At 47.1% G+C, this 19,399-nt stretch overlaps 1 protein-coding gene across 1 annotated transcript in view; it reads left to right on the forward strand.

Annotated features, from left to right (window-relative positions):
• Window positions 1-19,399, forward strand: part of FBXL17 (F-box and leucine rich repeat protein 17) — a 496,367-nt gene that overhangs the window by 472,237 nt on the left and 4,731 nt on the right. The window contains exon 8 of the mRNA XM_077861966.1: window positions 2,496-2,638. Within this exon, the coding sequence (XP_077718092.1) occupies window positions 2,496-2,638 (143 nt within the window). The remainder of the gene's footprint in view (window positions 1-2,495; window positions 2,639-19,399) is intronic.

Here is a 19,399-nt window from a genome sequence, read left to right on the forward strand (position 1 = left end):
GAGCATCACATTGTCATTGTCCCCCCATCTACCCAGGCGCTCCTTGTTTCCACCCCAGCCTGCCAGACGCCACCCCCCACTCGGCTGGCCTCTGAGCTATGTGAGTCTTTCTGTCCCCACGGCCCAGCACGGGTCCCACACGTCACACGCTGGTGGCACAGCGTGTTAGAATTGCTGAGTGCCTGGCTCCGCGGTACTGAGTCAGTGCATCTGCTGTGTGGCCAGGGCTCAGAGCCAACTCTCAGCTTATTACCCACTCTCCCACTTAGTATCTGGCGACGGGGGAAGTTATTCAGTCTTTTTGTGACTCAGTTTCCTGATCTTTAACATGAAAATAGTAATACAACTCATAAAGTGTGAGAGGATTAAATGAGACAATCTACATAAAATTCTTAGCCCAGTGCCTACCACATGGTTGGTCGATAGATGTTGGAAAAAAATGCTCTAGAGTAAGTGTTGATGAGGTGTTTGCTGAGTAAGTGAAGGAGCTAAGGAATAATAACATTTAATTCTTCCTGTAACATATATAGAACTATGTCAAAACAAGAACTGAATACCCTGCTTGATCGTCAGTTGTCTTATTTACTGCTTATTTTAATTTGGACAAGAAATGGGGGGAGGGAAATACTAAACACCAGTGTTTTTAGCAGTTAGAATTAATAGCTATTGAATCTTCATTTGCTTATAAAGCAGTCTCTGAAAAATCCTCAGATCATTTGTTTTTACCTTTTTCTGGCTAGTACAGGGCTTTCATCTTCTAGCCCCAAACCTAAATAAAAGTACACAATCTACCAAAGTGGGGCCATCCTGCAACTTGTGCTTCATCATCTTTTGAAATCACAGTTGGAGCACACTGTAGTGAAAGAACTTTCTTGTATGGAGATCCTCAGGATACCATAACTAGTAAGAGTTATGACGATGCCAGAGATAACAGTTTTCTTAGGGCAAGGACACCAATGGGATTAACCTGGGATATTGCTTACACACAAAATATCGCTCAGGCTGTTCAGCAGACCTTTGGCAGATCCTCCTCCATCCCGCTCCACTTCCTTGGAAACTAAATCACGAGGTAGCATGTGCAAAGATGAGAGCATATGAACAAATTCATGGCAGGGGAGCTTCGAGGAAGAAATTTGTTATCTTTCTTAGCATTTTCACTGGAAAACACTGGCATAACGATTGCTTTTGTGAACCTTAAGTATCTGGCCACTTGGAAATACCTTGATACTTGAATGCGTGGACATGAGTTTTCTAGTTAAAATGAATAATTAAAAAATAAATAAATAAAAAATAAAATAAAATGAATGATTACTGAGGGGATTAGCAAAGAGATTTTGCCAAGTTCTTGTCTGTGAGCTCTAAGAGTTAACATTTATTTACATGAGTAATTCACTCTGCTCTTAACACTCTCGTCAATTGGAAAATATCATCCGCCTTGAATGTCACAGAAATCAAGGCATCCTATCTTAGAATGAGGAAATAATTAGCAAACAATTTCTTTCCTTTTTAATATGTGTGGCATTGTTTTCAGGGTTTTCGCTTACACACCAATGCACCATAGACTTCTTCTGGCTGGGGGTATTGAAATCTGCTTTTCCGCTCCACAAATGTCGAGGTGGGCCTGTCTGTCAAGTCAGAAGTCCGTAGCAAAGAGCCACCTTCACTGATTGGTCCCCCTGACAGGTGATGGGTAATGGAGCGGTGCTAAGTAGTGCACATCGCAGATTATGGGATAAGAGTCTGCACTGTGGTAGCGGGACGATGCTAACCAGTCAAGAAGACTAGGGACACTGAGAGTCTGCAGACGACAGGCTTCATTTTATATGTTAATAGAGGGAAGACTTCTGCTAATGGTGAGGAAATTCGCCATAACAAATGCATTCCCTTTGCTGCGCTCTAGCATGGCACCAATTAAGTTCAACTGTATGTATAATGTACTCTTAATTCCTAACAGTGCCAAGAAGGACTAACGTGAAAAATATTACATAGTCTTACATTTCACAGATCACGAACAGATGGGAAAAATTATGCCAATCGGTAAAGAAATTCACATGCAGTATATAACACACCTCAGAGTGGCGCTTACATGGATTTTTTTTTTCCTTTTAAAAGTATCCAGGTTATCTTGGGTGAAGTTTAGCTTCTGTTTGGGGTTTTCTCTAACATTATATATGTAACTCATTTTAATTTATTCCTTCTGCAGATACGAATGTTTGAAAGTACAGGTAACCTTGTAATGAGTCGAACTGATAAGAGGTTGTGTTCCAATGAAAGGGGAATTATGGAATGATTATTCACTCTGTGAAAGGGTTTGTCATAGAGCAAGCCTTCCTGAAGCGTTTCAAATTTAATTTCATTTCCCAAACACTGGTTTACACACAACATTTCAGGAACAAATTTAGTGAGGAAATGAGAGGAATAGTCGTAATGAGCTAGAGGTCCCTTACACTGCTAACATTTATGCTTGCTTCCTCCCTCTCTGTCCCTCCTTGCAGCACTGATTGCCATCGGCCGGTACAGCATGACGATAGAGACTGTGGATGTCGGATGGTGTAAAGAAATTACAGACCAAGGAGCCACCCTGATTGCACAGAGCAGCAAATCTCTGAGATATCTGGGGCTGATGAGATGCGATAAAGTAAGAGTTACCTTTCAAGTTTGTTTTCTATACATCCGGGTAGGTAACAGCTCTCTGTCACATTCTCTCTCTCCCTCCCTGTATGTACAAACGTGTACTTGCACATGCATGTACTATTACAGCTACACATTGCAAGATGCCTGGGTCTCTAAACGAATCTGAGAGTATTTTTGCATTTCCCTGTTTAAAAATGAATTTTGTGCCTATGCAGAAAGGAAGAGCAATTGCACAGACAAGTCAAATTGGATGTTGGCCTTCTCTCCCTAAGTCTGTGGACCAAAATTAAAAAGGTTTGCATGGCACACAGCAATGTGCAGTCAAATAACAGTCAAATTCTTTTCTGGGCTCCAAGTTTCCTGCAGCAGTAAGGTGGAAAGAACAGTGCCAAATTGGTTTTTCGCAATTTGAAGTGTGTGATTTCAGTGTTCAATGTCTATGGATTCTTGCCATGTGGGGGCAAGAAAGGGCCAGTGAGGGGATATTATGTGGGAGTCTGTGCCTTTCGACACTTAAGATGCCACTTTTAGCACATGATGAGAAATGGTCTCAGGGGTCCCACTGAAGGCGTGTGGAGCTGGCCAGAGAAGTGCGTGTCAGAGTTTGGGAAATTGTGCCACATTTAATATGGGACCCTTTGAAGACAGAGAAGAAAAATGATAAAAATCTGTATTGATCCCCAGGCCCTACAGAGGTGCTCTCCCCCTTGTTACTTCCACGTTTCCCCCTCCAAGTCTAACAAGTGGTTCTCTGCGCTGCGGAGGGGAGAAGGGGCGGGGTGGGGGGGGGCGCGCAGAAAGACCAGGCACTGGCCAGAGTCCACTCATCCAAGATACTACCCCAGGTTTTCGGAGTCTGGGTCCAGTGCTTGTGGCCCACCCTGGGTGCGGTCTCCAGGCCCAGGGACTGCTTTCTTGGAAAAATTCCACCTTGGATATTTGCTCAGAACTTGCATCTTAAAATAGTTTACACATGTGTGCTACTTTTGCAAATGGTGATTAGGGACAAATCTAGCAAAAGAGAGGGAAACTAAATATATATGTTTCTCAAAGGACAGGCATTTTCTAAATGTAGCATATTTGGGGGCACATTGGAGAATGGCCCAAATCCTTTGTGTGCTATGTCATTTTTGTTAATTGACCTAGTTCTTTTCTCCAAATGCTTTAAAATCCCAACTTACACTAGGCCTTTGCCAGTTAGTTATGTTTAGAGAGAATTTACTATATATTCTCAGCCCAGCCTAAAAAGCTGACTGACTTTGTTACTAAGCAACAGCACTGAGACCCAGGGGTTGCAGGTCTCCCTCAGATTTCACTACTAAACTAACCTGATGCTGCTACTAACCCTGTCGCTTAAAAATGACTTCTTTTAGGAGCACCTGGCTGGCTCAGTCACTGGAGCATGGGACTCTTGATCTTGGGTCATGAATTCAAGCCCCATGTTGGGTGTAGATTAGTTAAAAATAAAATATTTTTTTTTAAAGACTTCTTTTTAAAACAAGTTAAGGGGGGGGGAACAAGTTAAAGAGTCTACAGTAGACAGAATATTCTAGAAACGCTAATCAATGACAACAGCTTTGCTCAGTGTCCGCCTGAAGAAGCTGCTACCTGAGTACTGCCTTAACTAAGGACACCAAAATGTATGCGTTCAAAATGTACCTGCATATCCACACGCATTCTTGGAAATTATCATATTTCTAGTCCATACTCTTTAGATTTGTTGAGGTCAGCTCCACCTTCAGAGATGAATTGTAGAAGTTTATGTTCCAGAAGATTATTCCAGACATTTGCTGACCGGCATTTTGCGTATTTTAAGTTAAGGAATGGATCCTTTTCTACCCAAATGCAAATTACTCCAAAATGCGATGGGGAGGCCGTGCTGATTAGCGGTATCCTTGAGAGAGTGTTAGTCCTTTCCTAGAGCGGCCTCGGACTCCTTCCTCCAACCAGTGAGCTGCTCTGAGAGCTAGCTGCTGGCTCTCGCACCACCTTGTGCTGCCATGTGGCCCAACCTAGGGGATGCTGGGCCCAGCCTTGCTGCCTGGCGTCCTTACACTTATGGCAACTCAGACCCAGACACAGGAGGTTCTGTGAGGATGGAAGAAGTTTCCAAACCACCCACAAAATGCAAGGAAAGCCCTGCACATAATAGCCTGTTTGTTGATTTAAGAGGGATAGAAATCTAGAGTATGTAGCTACTCAGCTTTCAAATTTTGTGTTAGGCAATCTGTCTCCAGATTTTAAATTCTTATTAAGACTCATAGAAAGACTTGGGTAGCAAAGAGGTTAGTAGTTGAGGGCATGAACTCAGTGACCAGAGTTCAGGTTCAGATCTGGGCTCTGCTCTTCATAGTATCGTGTTGGGGAGTTATTTACTCGGTGCTTCTGTTTCCTCATTTGTAAAATGAGGGTAATAATAATACCAAGCTCTTGGAATAATCATGTTTGTTGTATATAAAATACTCAGTGCTGCTGCTGATTCTTATCATCAATGTCATATTAACCTGTGTTATGACATTTGAAATTTCCGAATGAGAAAAAAGTTGTACTGCCTGCTATCTGATTTTGAAAAGAAATTGAAGAGAGGAAAAATAAACTAAGATTAGAGAAGACATTACCCTTTAACTTTTGCCTCCGTTAAATCTAGAATTATGATTATTATTTTCTATACTAAGATGTCAATAATTATATTTTCTACACACCCCACAAAGGAAAACTAATACCTCCATGAGACACTCTGTATTTAGAATCTACTTGCAAACCTGGGCATAGGGATGAAGGAAGATTGGCAGTAAGAAAAAAAAAAAAAAAAAGGCTGGGTTTCCAGAAGATAAGACAATTCAAGTAGGCCGGGAAACAGAAAGTAATAATAATGGAGAAAACTAAAAATAGAAATAGAAGACTCAGAGAAATCATGATTGGGATATGGCGATGAAGACCCCTTTGTCTATCTCCATGTGATCATCTGTGCCAACCAATAATTGAAGAACAAAACTACTTTGGGTCTATCAGTCTTCTCTCTGTCCCTTAACCAAATTTGCTAATAACCATTGATAACTCATCGAGTTGAGTTCTTCCACTCTCTGCACGCCAACTGGAGCCAGAGGAGAAGCAAGAGACTTTGATGGTCTACACAATGAACCCCCTTGCCAGGAGCTTTGTCGTAGGGATCCCTGCTCTGGGAAGAGATGGAGCTTGTGATGTCTGTGTATCCCAGGGCTTGAGTTCTGTGACCCTGTAGTTCTATGAAATATTGAAGGCCAGTAATCTTTTCTTTCACACTCAGCCACTCATATTGAATTTGGAAGCCATATTATACCAAACTTGAACCTTTTTCCTCACTTGGGCTTTTAAGGAAATTGAAAGAATAGCAAAATGCATTGTATTTGTTGTAGGAAAAGGTGTTTTCCTCCTCTCCCTCTTCTTTCTCTCTCTCATCCGGTAAACAAAGAACAGATGAGAAACGTTAAATGTATTCTTTGCAATGAAAGCAACGTATGCTCAGATTGTCAGACAACGTCTAAGCTAAGCTGCGGCGAATTTGTTTGGCTGCAGCCTCGGTGACTCTTAAGGAGGAGTCCTCCGGCCGTTCCCCAAACGCAGCGTTCCCTGAGCACTTGTAAAATTAGGAAGTGCACTCAGAAGCCCGTGTTTGAGTAGCTGTTCCGATTGCTGGATGGATAAGCATGTTAGAGGCATTACTTTGAGTTTTAAAGCCGACGCCACTTAATCTCCTAAACTTTAGTGCATTGTAAGAACCAAGAGAAGAAAACGCTGTGTGAGACGGCTTTGATGAATTGGGGTGAACTTATATTCTTAAAGACTGTTCAAAGGCTTACTTGACCTTGGGAATTAGAGTTGACCCGAAATCACCTATCAACTTAACACGCATTTATTTGGTGATTTAGTTAAAACTGCTTCTATAATCAATGGGACTCTAATAAGAGCGATATGTTTACTCTGCCTTCTACGATTGTAGACAGTGGCTTTGGTCACAAAAATTATTTTCACAACCCAAAATAGAACATGCTGTCCAATTCCAGATTCCATATAGATGTTTCTTCTAGTAATATGATTTTTTCCCTCATTTCATACAAGGCAGTTTAGATGGAGAACAAAACTGAAAAGGACAAAAAAAAAAAAAAAAAGTCATGGGAAAGCTGTAGGGCAAATGGAAATGCAGTGTTCAAGGTTAATGAAAAATGTTTGGGGTAACAGGGTTGATGAGAAGGGAGGGAGCCCAGTGGCATGGCCCTGGCTGAGAAACCAGACCTCGCCAGAGGCAGCCTGGCTGGTTTGGAAAACCTGGGTGATAAAATGTCGTGGTGGGAACCTCTGCAGTGTGTGTTAATACAGAAGTTTGGAGACAGAGGGCCTGAATTATGAGCAGCGAATAACATCATAAATGTAGCAATTCTCAAATGCCAAACCCTTGTGAAAAGCAGTTGGATGGAGAAATGCTGGAGCTTTTAAAAGCTCCCTTTCACTCACTCTCTCTCTCTCTCTCTCTCTCTTTTTTTAACTTCATGCAGAACTAATTTTATACACTGTTCATTTGATTTGAAAATGCCAGCGTCTGGGCTATCATTAAAGAGCGTTATTGAGGGAGCCACTCTTGGCAAAGCATTTTGCTTTAAAATGCTTATTTGTTCTTATGTCCCTGCAGAGTTAGAGACAGAAAGGGGGGAAAGTGTGCCTCAGTTTACCTAACGCCGCTCCTCTGCCTCTGCCTGGAGCAGGTTGCTTCTGTTGGGAGGCTCCTTCTCCTTGGCCTCTAGAGGCGCCCAGAGGGTCGTGGGGGCCATATTACTTAAGGAATAGACATAAATAGATTTTGAAAGGTCCACCCCAATGTCCTATGACCAAAGCCTCTTGGAATTTCTTTGATTTCTAGTTGACATAAATTAGAATTACACAGGCGTGAAGAGTCCGCCCAGAAAAGATCAGAGAGGCTGCTGGGGGAGGAGAAGCCTCTGTGTGATCCTATTGATTATCCAGCTGCCTTCGGGCCAGGGGCCTCTGTGAGGCTGACTATTATTGATCCACACCCTGGAAATAATCGAATTAATTCATTTCTCATCAAACTGCCATTGCCGAGACCTTTCTCCTCACCTGCTCCAATTCCTGAAGTACTTAGTTGAGGAGTGAAATAGATGATTTCTTTCAATAAGGAATGATTTCTCCAGGTCATAAGAAATGTTTGTGTTCACACAGAGTCCCTCATTTAAATGGTAGAGAGATTTAATCAAATCAATGAGAAGCCAACACAGAAAGCAAGTAATAGAAACCAGTCATCTCTTTCAAGCCAGAAATCTACTTTACAACCTTAAAATATCAGAGGCCAACTTTCGTGTGCCCGATTTAATGTAAAAATATTCAGGAAAAATTGACCACTGCATTTTTCAGGAAGTAATTACGGCAAGAGAAAGCCTCAACCACCTAAATATTTCTGTGGAGAAAATGGAGTTTTTATCAGCTTGTTTAGGAATCAGGAGCAGGAAAGCCCTATGGGGAAAATAATATAGGACTCTGTAACTAATATACAGAACTAACTGGAAAAATCAGTTTAAAGGAAAAATAATTTGTGGGGCGCTGTGTCCAGGACTGTTTTGGTAGCAATTCAGCCATGAAACAAAGTGTGTACCTGCGGGGACTCCCTTCCCCCCTGCCATGTGCGCACAGCTGTTTCCAGATTGCCCATAGCCAAAATTGAAAATTGAAAATTTATGCCTTATCAAAGAAAATAAAGTGAAAAACAGAAAACAAAACGTTTTCTGAGACTAAGGCCGGGAGTGGCGTTGACTGGATGGGATGGTGCAGGCCCAGGCCGGGGCAACAGCCCGCAGTCTGGGCCCCGAGCAAGAGGGAGGCCGACGCCGTCAGGGACGGGCTGCGGCCCGCAGGCCCCAACCCCAGTCCTGCACTGGAAGCATCAGCATCTTGCACCTTTTGCTGATGAAACAGTTTCTCCGGGTGATTTTCACGTAGGAACGCTTCAAAACACATCTTTACAACCCTCTCCTGACTATTCTCGGTAATGGAAACAGGAAAACACACCAGCTGCAACCCCGAGGTGACCTCACGACTTCACGGTAGCCGGGAGCTCCCGTCTCCTCCGCCTCCAGGCCTGGTCACCCGAAAGGCCTTCCCTGTATCTAAGGATTGGCCAAGAAACACCGCCTGGAGCTTCGTGGCAGAGCTTAAGCGGGTGAGCACCGGTGTCGCACTGCTGGGTGCTCCACTGCTGTGGGACCTCGGGCAGCTTGAGCTCCAGGAGCCTCAGTTTCACCGTCTGAAAAATCGAGATATATCTCCTCTGTAGGGCGATTAAATGAGATATAGTGCAATAGAGCACTTGACCCCACGTCATGCACACGGTAAGCCGTCCGTGAAGATCAACCACGACCACTGCTATTACTTGTCCGTATATGCGTATCCGTTCCGGAATCTTGCACGTGGTATTTAACCACGACATGACCTACGCGGTTCATAAGATTGTAGCCGTGAATAGAAATTCATACGCTCACATCTTACTAAGAAAAACTAGGCCTGGGACTTAGCAATCCTCAGAAACAAATAGAATCTATCTTTTTCTTTCTTTCTTTCTTTTTTTTTTTTTTTTTGTCATGTTTTTAAGACCCATTAAATCACAGTTACACTTGAAAGAAGAAGAAATTCAGAGACCAGTAGGTCACAGGCCTTTCTCCTGAGCAGGGTAAGGACTTGGCAAGTTAGATGGCCACGTAGCGTCCAGGCTGGGACGTGTCTCCCACGCTGTCTCCCTAGAATCCCATAAGGCGGTGTGTTGTAAGGAGGTGCTTATGCTTTGTTCACTTCTGCTATGAGGCTGATGGATGTTGATTTTTTTTTTCTTTTTTAGAAAGGAGGAAGGCAAGGGTCTGCTGTTCCCCAAATGCTGTAGGTGAATAGAATGTTCTGTTGGGGTTTGCCTGACGGCACCCGGGAGCATCATGGCTTTGCAGTAAATAATCTCCTTGGAACTCTGATGTGGCTTAAGTAATTATATGAAAGAATTAGGCTGCGGGATCATATTATTTTTCTAATTTAGAAATAGAAAAGGTAACAGCCATTTCCTAACAGGGCTCAGATTAGATCCCAGGACTCCTAAGCACCTGTCTTCACAAAGTGGAAATAAGGACAGCTGGTGGTGGCTCAGGAGACCGAGGGACCAACGGCCCTCGGGGAGGAGCCCGCTCAGCCTGTGTGTGAGGCCCAGGCATTCAGCGGCCAGTGTGCAGGGAACATTTGGTTTGGCAAGCAGTTTTTCAAGGAGAAACCTAAACTCCCTCCCCTGTCCCAATTTTTTTTTTTTAAGATTTATTTATTTAATCATGAGAGAGAGAGGCAGAGACACAGGCAGAGGGAGAAGCAGGCTCCATGCAGGGAGCCCAACTTGGGACTCGATCCCAGATCCTGGGATCAGGCCCTGAGCTGAAGGCAGATGCTCAACCGCTGAGCCACCCAGGCATCCCTCCGTGTCCCAATTTTTATCATGCATTTTATCCACTGAATTCACGAAATATCTGTTCAGTCGCTTACTGTGTTCCAGTCACCGTGATAGGTGACAGATCCGAAAAAAAACAGGAAACGAGACCACCCCTGCCAGCGTGGAGCCCACGGGCTCTTGGGGGAGACAGACCATCAAGCCGGCAGCTCCACAGCAGTGAGACTACAAATTAATTTTCAGAACTGGCACCCCAAAGTATATTTCTTCTGCATAAAGAACCTTGCTTTGATCCCACATCTTTCAGCCAGGGGCCTCTGCCGTTCTGTTTCCTGTCCCCCCCGCCCCCCCCCCCGCGCCCCACTGATTCTGCTCCCTCCAGCATCGCGGGTGACTCCCTTGTCACCACATCCAGGGGCCACTTCTCCATCCGCACTTTGCTCCATCCCCTAGCAGCTGCATCGCCCTGGTAACCGTGCCCTCCTGCCCGAGAATGCTTTTCTCTTGCCTTTGGTGTACCCGCGCTCCTGGCTTTTCTCTCTCCCATCTCCGGCACTGCTTCCCTTGTCTGTAAAGTGGAAATAAAAAAACAACACCTCTCCCATAAACCACGGAGAGGATTAAATGAGTCCGCGTGTGCAAAGTTCCTTACAGGCAGCAAGCAGTAAACCCCAGCTCTTATCTGCTTTGGTGGTGCATTCTCACCTTCCTCCTCCTTGTCGCTCTCCTCCTTGTCCACATGTGGGATCCATGGATTTCTCCCTCTGGGATTTTCCTCTCATCCATGGCCAGACCCCGCCACAGTGGCTGGCACATAATCATCCCTACGCAAATTATATATCGCATGATGCGCGGATGGAGCAGGTTTCTTATCTGTCTTCTGTGTAGCTGTAGGGTTCGAGGAGGTTCCTCAGGGTCTCTGGGAATGGCAGGCTGGCCACGAGGGCCGGGCGTCTGGTCCTTACACCAAACTTCAGGGCAGCCCCACCTCTACTGCTTTATTTATTTAGTTTACCTATTTGGCTTGTTTATGTGTTTATTCTTTTGGTTTGCAGAAGTATTGTACGCCTAAAAGCAAGCTCGAAAAACATGAGATCCCACCTCCTGCTAATAATTTTGCAGATTATAAGAAGTATCTGGACAGAGGGAAAGAAATGACTGTGAAAGACGGCACCTTGGATTTATAGAGCTTCCTATAGCTGGGGAATTCTGAGTGTAGCCCAGAGCCCCTGGGGTTCAGGACGGTCAACAGATAAAATTCAGGCATCTGCTGGATGATCGGACTCAGAATTCTTCAGAGCCTAACCCTGAAATGCTCTGATTTATGTAGAGTCTCTCGTCTGTAAACCAAAAATCTCACTTGTTTTCAGGTGTTCTAATCTACAGATTTACAGATCACTTTTACGCAGAATAAATTTTTTGCTGGTAATAAATTTGTTTTAGGAAGCAGGTCAAATCCATAAATTCTACGGGACAGAAGCTGCCGTTTTAGAGAGAGATTTTTTTTTCACTAGGCGTCCACTGGTGATTGCTGCTGCCCAAGGCTTTACATAAGAAAATAAAAACTGAAAAAAAAAAAAAAAATAGAAAAAAACTGAAATCAAGAAAGCCATTAAGCATAAAAGACATTTTTAGTTCTGAGAGGTTTCTTTTTTTTTTCTCAATTGTGTTTTTCAGCTTAACTTTGAGAGTTTAATTTAGAAACACCCAGATGTGTTCTATAAATACATTGCACTTACCGCTCGGTTAGTGACTACATTAATTATCTTATTAGGACTCAGTGTGTCTCAAATAGTCAGTCTTTTGCTAAACCATTTAGAGCAGTTCAGATGACTCCCCAAGGGGCTCTCTCCATCTTGATGCCCCAGACTGGTCTGCTTTGGTTCCCATCTGCACCACACATGCAAATCCGTACCCCCCAAAATGTATAGATCTGTGCAGTAGGTCAGTTCCACGGCCAGCAGACAGAGGCCTCGGAATGGGCTCTGCAAGGCTACATGTAGAGCTCACACTTGACGTGAAACATCCTTCTTGGTGGAAGATTGCTTGGTGAAACAGGGAATGAAAATGTCACTAATTTCTTTGACAGTCTGGTGGTTGGACTCCTGTCGCACTAATCTCTAATTAGAGGCTTCAGGTTGGTGAGCCCCGAGTCTCACTTAACACTGCAGGCGTTTCTGTGATCCTCATCCTCCCAGGTTCTTTGCTGCTTTCTCACTGTGCTAATTCAAGTGAATAGAAAGCAATGCTAGTGTTAACAGGCAGCCCACATTTCATGAAAAAGAGACAGCATGAAGCCAGGCCTGTTGTGATATTGACAGAGCATAGCACTTCCAATCATTGCAGATTCTGGAATGGAATGACTGCATTTGACAAAGTTGACTGAATTTATGAGCCTGCCTCTGTCAGGTTCATTGCATTCTCAGTATCTGCCTTTTTCTATGCTTTGGGACTTTTAGATGAGTTTTTTGCCACCCAAGAGTAGTATTTTTTACCTCTCAAAAAAAAAAAAATCCTTAAAGGCCTCGGGCTAGCGGTAGGAGGTTCACGCATGAAGTGTAGTGCATTGTGGGTGGCCTGTAATCAGTTGACTCCCATATTCAGCAGGTGGCCTCCAGTCTCCAAGATGATGATCAGTGTTTCCTCTTAAGATTATATTAAACATTTCCCAGTCACGTGGGCCCTGTCCTTCCACCTTGTGGATGGTCCCATGAGGAAGCACTACATACCTCCACGTGACAGCTGGGTTTAGGAAATCGTCCCTTCCTTGAGTTATCGGGGAGGCCAGGAGGTGGCCTCCTTGGCTGTGCCCAACTAGAGTCCCAATACCAATGCTGAAGAAGAGGAAACCAGTCTGTTTCTACCACATTAAAAAAAAAGTGTACCTTTTGTTTCACGTAGCGACAAGTATTTGTAAAAAGATGGGCTAATCGGCTGTTGGAGCCACGGTTTCCTTTTCTCCAGGAGCCCTGACTCAGTTTAACGTGGAGGGCGACACGGGAGGCGAACGTGTGACTTGCCACCTTTAAATCATCTCAGTGTAGAACCTGCCTTCAGATTCCCCGAGAGCAGAAGTCACCTGTGCCCTCTGTGAGTGCTTCAGATGAAAGCTTTAGACCAGTAGGACTGAGCCCGCGCTACGCTGGGGGCAGGAGGAGGCCTGGTGCCCGGGCCCCGCGCCCCCGGGTTCAGATACAGTCAGTCTGGGGTATGACCTGAGCATCGGGACCCTTGAAAGATCCCCAGGTGACCGTGGTGAGCCGTTGGGCCGAGAGCCACCACATTCTTGTTTGTGTTCCTGGTGGCAGCCACAGCGTAGCTCATGCCGCGTCAGTAAGCGCGTGGGGAGCATCCGGGAGGTTGTACCGTTCGTACTTCGTGGAGAAGGACATGGGTTTGACTCAGGCAGAGGAAGGGACACACTGCGGCGGCAGAGCAGAGGCAAGGAGCAGGTGCTTTGGGTGCCGGCAAGAACGGTTTGCACAGCACTCCGCAGTCACAGCCAGGGGAAGGCCCTGCCCCCCATCCTGGGCCCTGCCGCTGAACAGGACGGGGCGGTGAGGGGGGTGACAGTCGCTCCCACAGTCCCCATCAGCGTCCTGGACCTCCCGGCTCGGGCCCAGGGAACCCTCGGCAGGACGCGCCTGCCACCCACACGGGGACGTGAGGAGCCCTGCCGCCGAGGGAAGGAAGTAGAACCCGGAGCGAGCCTGGCGCGGGGTGTCGCTGGGCAGGGTCCTAGGAAGACCCACGTGCTTCCTTCTTTTCTTAGCGTCCTATTTACAATATTTTCAACTGCACTTAGATGACTCATCTCATTTACAAGAAAATTCGATGTCTTACTGGAACTCACGTTACCCTTATTCTGTCCATTGAACACGTGCCCACCTCGGGGCCGCCGGCCCGGCCTGAAGAGCTCGGGGCCTCCTCCGAATTGCTTGCGCCCGGCGACCTCTGCTGCACCTCGTGAGTGCGGACCCGCGGAGAACCAGTGCGGCCCCTGGAGAAGGCCGTGAGGAGCGGATTCCGGGGGCCTGCGGCCTGGCCGACGAGCTGGGCCCTGGGCCGCGGTGGGGGCGGGGGCCGGAGCCCTGCATCAGGACGGGGGAGCCGCGGGGGCCGTGGGCAGCGCCTCCGCGGGCCTGCTGTGGGCTCCCTGCTGCCCCCGCACAAGGGGCTCCGTCCCCCCACCCTGGAACGCGGCCACACGACATGAGAGCTACTGCGGCCACACGCGTCCTTTGCTCCGTGGGCTGCAGACACTGCGGCCGCGGCTCCGGGAGGCAGGTCAGGGTCTACGCAGGCGGGCGGCGGGTTGGCTTTCTTCCCTGAGTCTGATATGTGCACCTGACACGTAGGTACACGGGCGGTGCCCCCGTGTCCTTCGGGAGCTCGAGTCAATGTGTCTTTTTTAAGATTTTTTTATTTAATTATTCAGAGAGGCACAGAGAGACGCAGAGGCACAGGCGAGGGAGAAGTGGGCTCCCTGCGGGGGCTGATGCGAGACCAATCCCTGAGCCGCTGAGCCCCCCAGACACCCCGGGAAGTCCAATTCAATGTGACATGTTCTGGAAGCCTTTCCCAGACCCCTGGGAAGGCCGGGTGCCCATCCCCAGCAGCTGGCACCGCCAGGCCTGGAGCGCAGGTGCACAGCCGTCCCTGCCGTGCCCCCCACCCCTGCGGCCACAGCTGTCCCCATCCTGTCCCCCACCCCTGCGGCCACAGCCATCCCCGCCGTGCCCCCCCCCACGGCCACAGCCGTCCCCGTCCTGTCCCCCACCCCTGCAGCCACAGCCATCCCCGCCGTGCCCCCCCCACGGCCACAGCCGTCCCCGTCCTGTCCCCCACCCCTGCAGCCACAGCCATCCCCGCCGTGCCCCCCCCCCACGGCCACAGCTGTCCCCGTCCTGTCCCCCACCCCTGCAGCCACAGCCATCCCCGCCGTGCCCCCCCCACGGCCACAGCCGTCCCCGTCCTGTCCCCCACCCCTGCAGGCACAGCCATCCCCGCCGTGCCCCCCCCCACGGCCACAGCCGTCCCCGTCCTGTCCCCCACCCCTGCAGCCACAGCCATCCCCGCCGTGCCCCACCCCTTCGGCCACAGTCACATGTCTCTCTGCGCCCGGATGGGGAGGGCTGGCTGGGAGGCCTAGGGGCGCCAGCGACCGTCCTCCGCTGGGGGTGCCCGGGGCTCCCGGCTTCGCGGCCCGGCCGCCACTTGCGCAGTGTGACCCGTGTGGCCTCCCGGATGGCGGGAACGGGGACATGGTTCCGTCTCGCCTTTGTCGGTCGTTAGGAGGAAGGCCTAGCCACGTGTCGGGCGTGCTGCCACCGCGGCCCCGGGGCCTCCGCTCTCCAGCCACAGGTGCCCCCCGCCGCGCCCAGGCGCCCCCCCAGGCGGCAGGCGGCGGGCGGCCCGCAGGTGGCAGGAGGCCACGTGGCTTCGAGCCGGACACCTGGCCACGGCTCCCTCTCTGCCCCGGGTCAGTGCAATGTGACAAGGGATCTGAGATGTCACAAAACCTCGAGTGCCCTGAGCGGGGGCTGGGGCTGCAGGCAGAAGCCTTAGATCTCTGCCAAGCGGCGGTGTCAGCGACTGTCCCAGGCCTCCTGTGCGCACGGACACCCCAGCGAGGGCACATCTGGAAAGAGGCACAGCTGGGAAGGAGGGAGCAGCACAGGGTCGCCTTGGGCAGGATCTTCAGAGGACGACAGGACTTGGGCGCCACCGAAACGTCAAGACTCTAGAGGCTGTGCCTGCCGGGCCTGGAACAGTCTGGAAACACGGCGGGCTTACCTGCACAGCTTCCGAGGCGCTGCTGATTGCCGCTCCCGTGTCCGCTCAGTACCTGTTCACTGCCCGACCACGACAGTAACTCAGCCAGCAAATATTTTTCGAGTCCCTCCCAGGTGCCAGGCCTTCTGCAGGCGCCGGGGACTTGGCAGTGGACAAAACCAGCAAACACTCCTGTCTCCTGAGCTCGGGACTAACGGGGCGAGAACGCACCAGGCAGCGTGCCCAGACCTGGACACCAAGAGGTGACTCGGGGGCACCCGGGTGCCTCAGCGATTGAGCGCCTTTCTTCAGCCCAGGGTGTGGATCCTGGGGTCCTGGGATCGAGGCCCGCATCGGGGTCCCTGCATGGGGCCTGCTGCTCTCTCTGCCTGTGTCTCTGCCTCTCAGTCTCTCATGAATAAAAAAATAAAATCTTTAAAAAAAAAAAAAAGAAATGACCCAAAGACTCTTTGCTGTCAAGGAACTGACAGTCCAGAGATGACGCGATGCACGTTCTTAGCGCTGGCATTTTTAGTAGTGGTCACTTTTTGCAGGGCAGCTTTCTCCATTTAGGAAAAAAAAGTGATTTGGAAAGAAGTGATTTTAAGGGGTTTATCATATTCATAAATGTGATTTTAATATATGTAGGTGTCCAGTATTTCTGCCCCTCACAAGAAACATGTCCTGTTTTAAAACCTAAGTCAAAGAAGAAATAAGAATCACGTAATCTACGTGGTTTCTTCAGCAAATTCTATCAGAAATAGTCTCTCTAGAATGGTAGGTATCATTGGGGAGATACTTCAGGCCTGGGCTTACACTTAGCTGGAACTTTCCAGAGAAAGTATTGATGAAGAGGTGAAGCCGCGGTGTGATGATCTAGATAAATTAGTGCGGTGGGTCTCGGAGGCTCTGAAGGTTCTCTCCTCACCCTTCCATAGTCGCAGCAGCCATAGAATGAAGCTATGGTGTGATTTACCTTAATTAGCACAGCAATTTACCTCACATTTTGAAAAAGTGCTAATAGATGTTAACTCAAAATAGATTAAAATACCAGACAAATTGCTACTACCTTGAAAAGAGTTATAATAATTTTGAAAATGTAAATTATGGTTGTGCAGTCTTTGGAGAGAACTATAAAATCCAATCTTTCTTATATTTAAAAAAAAAAACCTGTGGTACACACTTTTTTCCCCTTTAATCACGGTAATTTCTTCAAATGACACCACTGCATATTTCTTTAGGAAGATAGGATGCGTTTTTCAAATCTCCTGTGTAATACAGGCGTTGCCATTGATAGTTTTCGGAAGGAGGAAAAGAAATTGAATACAGAAAACCAGGGATCGTGGGGAAATTTTTAAAGATTCATCTAAGTTCCTTTTTTATATTACACACATTTTGTGAGTTGGAACAGAGAATGGTTCTTTTCATTCTAGCAAGTAGAGTTGTGCATGACAAAATGTCTGCAGAAATGTGTATGTAGGCGTAACGATTTAAAATGATTTGGACCCTCCTGGTGTCTTACACCAAACTCTTTCTCTAAGGCACCAAAGTGCTTATGGATTCTATACAAAGAGGTGAGCATAATTTGTACTTCTGAGGAGTAAATGAAAATAACTTCAGTATAAAATTTGTCACACTGTATCGCCAGGAGACACTATAAGTAAAAGATAGAACCTTCCCTAGTGGGAACACATGTATTTCCCCTGAATAGCTTCTACCCGACAAAGCCCTAAAATGGGATATTTGCATTTCCCCCTCTGCTTTGTTTTCTAGAGTTTACAGAGCACAGTTAGCACAAAGATTGCTCAGAAGGTGTATTATACCCACAGAGGATCGCTAGTTCCGATTTTCATACAGCCACGTGAAGCCAAGTCACCGTCTCCCCCTGCCCATAACCTGAGAAGGCCAGAGAGCTAATATACTCTGTATTCTCAGCTACAGGTAGACCTGACTTAAAGCAACAGAAATAGGTAAATTGAATTTTGGTCAATCAAGGCATATATAAAATACGTTGGGAGAGCTGAGAAAATAAGTTAACCCGCCCATGGAAGACTTCACGAGGTGAGCAGGTTATCCCCTCCTTGATGTACTTCATAAATTTATCTTCATATATCGAGTTTGCTTACAGTGAACTGTATCCCTCTTCCTGCAAAACAGGTATCACATAGAGATATTTCCTATTTTTAAAAATTGGGCCCCCCAAACAAATTGCCTGTCAGCCGTGGCTATAGGACTTCATAAAGGCCCACGTGTAGATCAGAAAAGGTGCAGCACAGAAGGCAGTCCCCCATCCTTACGGTGGGTTTAAATGTTTTCTCTCCTCCATTCTTTTGTCATCTGTTTTCAGGTAGTTAGTTCTTCCTTGAATACTAAGTGGCTTGGACCACACTTTCTTCCCTTGTGATGTGGAGTAGATTTTTCTGGGCTTCCTCTCTGACCAAATGACTTCTAAGTTCTTTCTTAATGAGACCGACATCCTTATGGGTTTGTTGATGGCAGGAGCGGGGAAGGTAACCTAACAGCAGAATGGGGGATATCGGGTAAAGAAAAGGGAGGATTTTCTGAAAGTAGATATTTAAAACCTGGACTGTTTTATTAAGGAAAGTTCTAGAATCTCCCCCAGAGAACGATTAAGATATAATCAACTCTGCTTACGTATGAAGTATGTTTTAAAGGTCACTTCTTGCCCTGTGATTCTTTTATTTTGAACTTTACAACAATTGTTATCAGGGCTCATTTCTGAACTATCTCAGAGATTGAACATCACTATGGAGAGCGGGGCACCCTAACACATCGTTAATTAATTCACACACTCGATAACCATTTATTGAGTGCCTGCTGTAATAGAGCTACCATTCCGGGACCTTGTTACGTCCGTCAGAGTGTTAAGCATATCATTACACTTAATCCTTATATCAATCCTATGACTTACGTATTTTTATCCCGTGCATACAGTTGAGGAAACGAAATCTTAAAGAAATAAAGTGAAACCAGGGTTCAAGCCTGTTTCTGGTCGATTCTGAAGTCCATGGTATGAACCACAATGGTCGTGTTTCTTTTCTGTGTTTCGCACAGCTTGCCAGCCTTAAAGGTCAAAGGCGCAGGTCCCTGGTCCCCAGAGGCTTTTGTTCAGGTGGGAGGGACAGGTGAGTAAAGAGAGGATTGCAACATGAGAGAGCCTCAGTATAAGAGAACCCATGCAGGGTGCCAGCCACAGGTGCATAGGGAAGGGGGGACCTAACCTGGCCTCTCTGGGAGATAGGCTCGGGTGGGAAGACCTACCGAAGGAGGGACTTCCTGAGCCAAAGAGGAGCTGCTCAGGAGTCGTTAGTCTTTGTGACTAGTATGTTAGTGTATGGCTTTGCTTTGCATTGAGTTCCTGTTTTTTATTTGGTATTTGGTATTTATCATTCATTCACTAATCGCTAGGCCTAACTTATGGATACAAAAATGATTTTGGCTTTGGGAGCCAGACATGGAATGAAGCAATTATAAACTAACTTTCTAGGTGCTATGAAGACCAAG

This window comes from Canis aureus, chromosome 2, assembly GCF_053574225.1.
Source record: "Canis aureus isolate CA01 chromosome 2, VMU_Caureus_v.1.0, whole genome shotgun sequence".
NCBI lineage: Eukaryota > Metazoa > Chordata > Mammalia > Carnivora > Canidae > Canis > Canis aureus.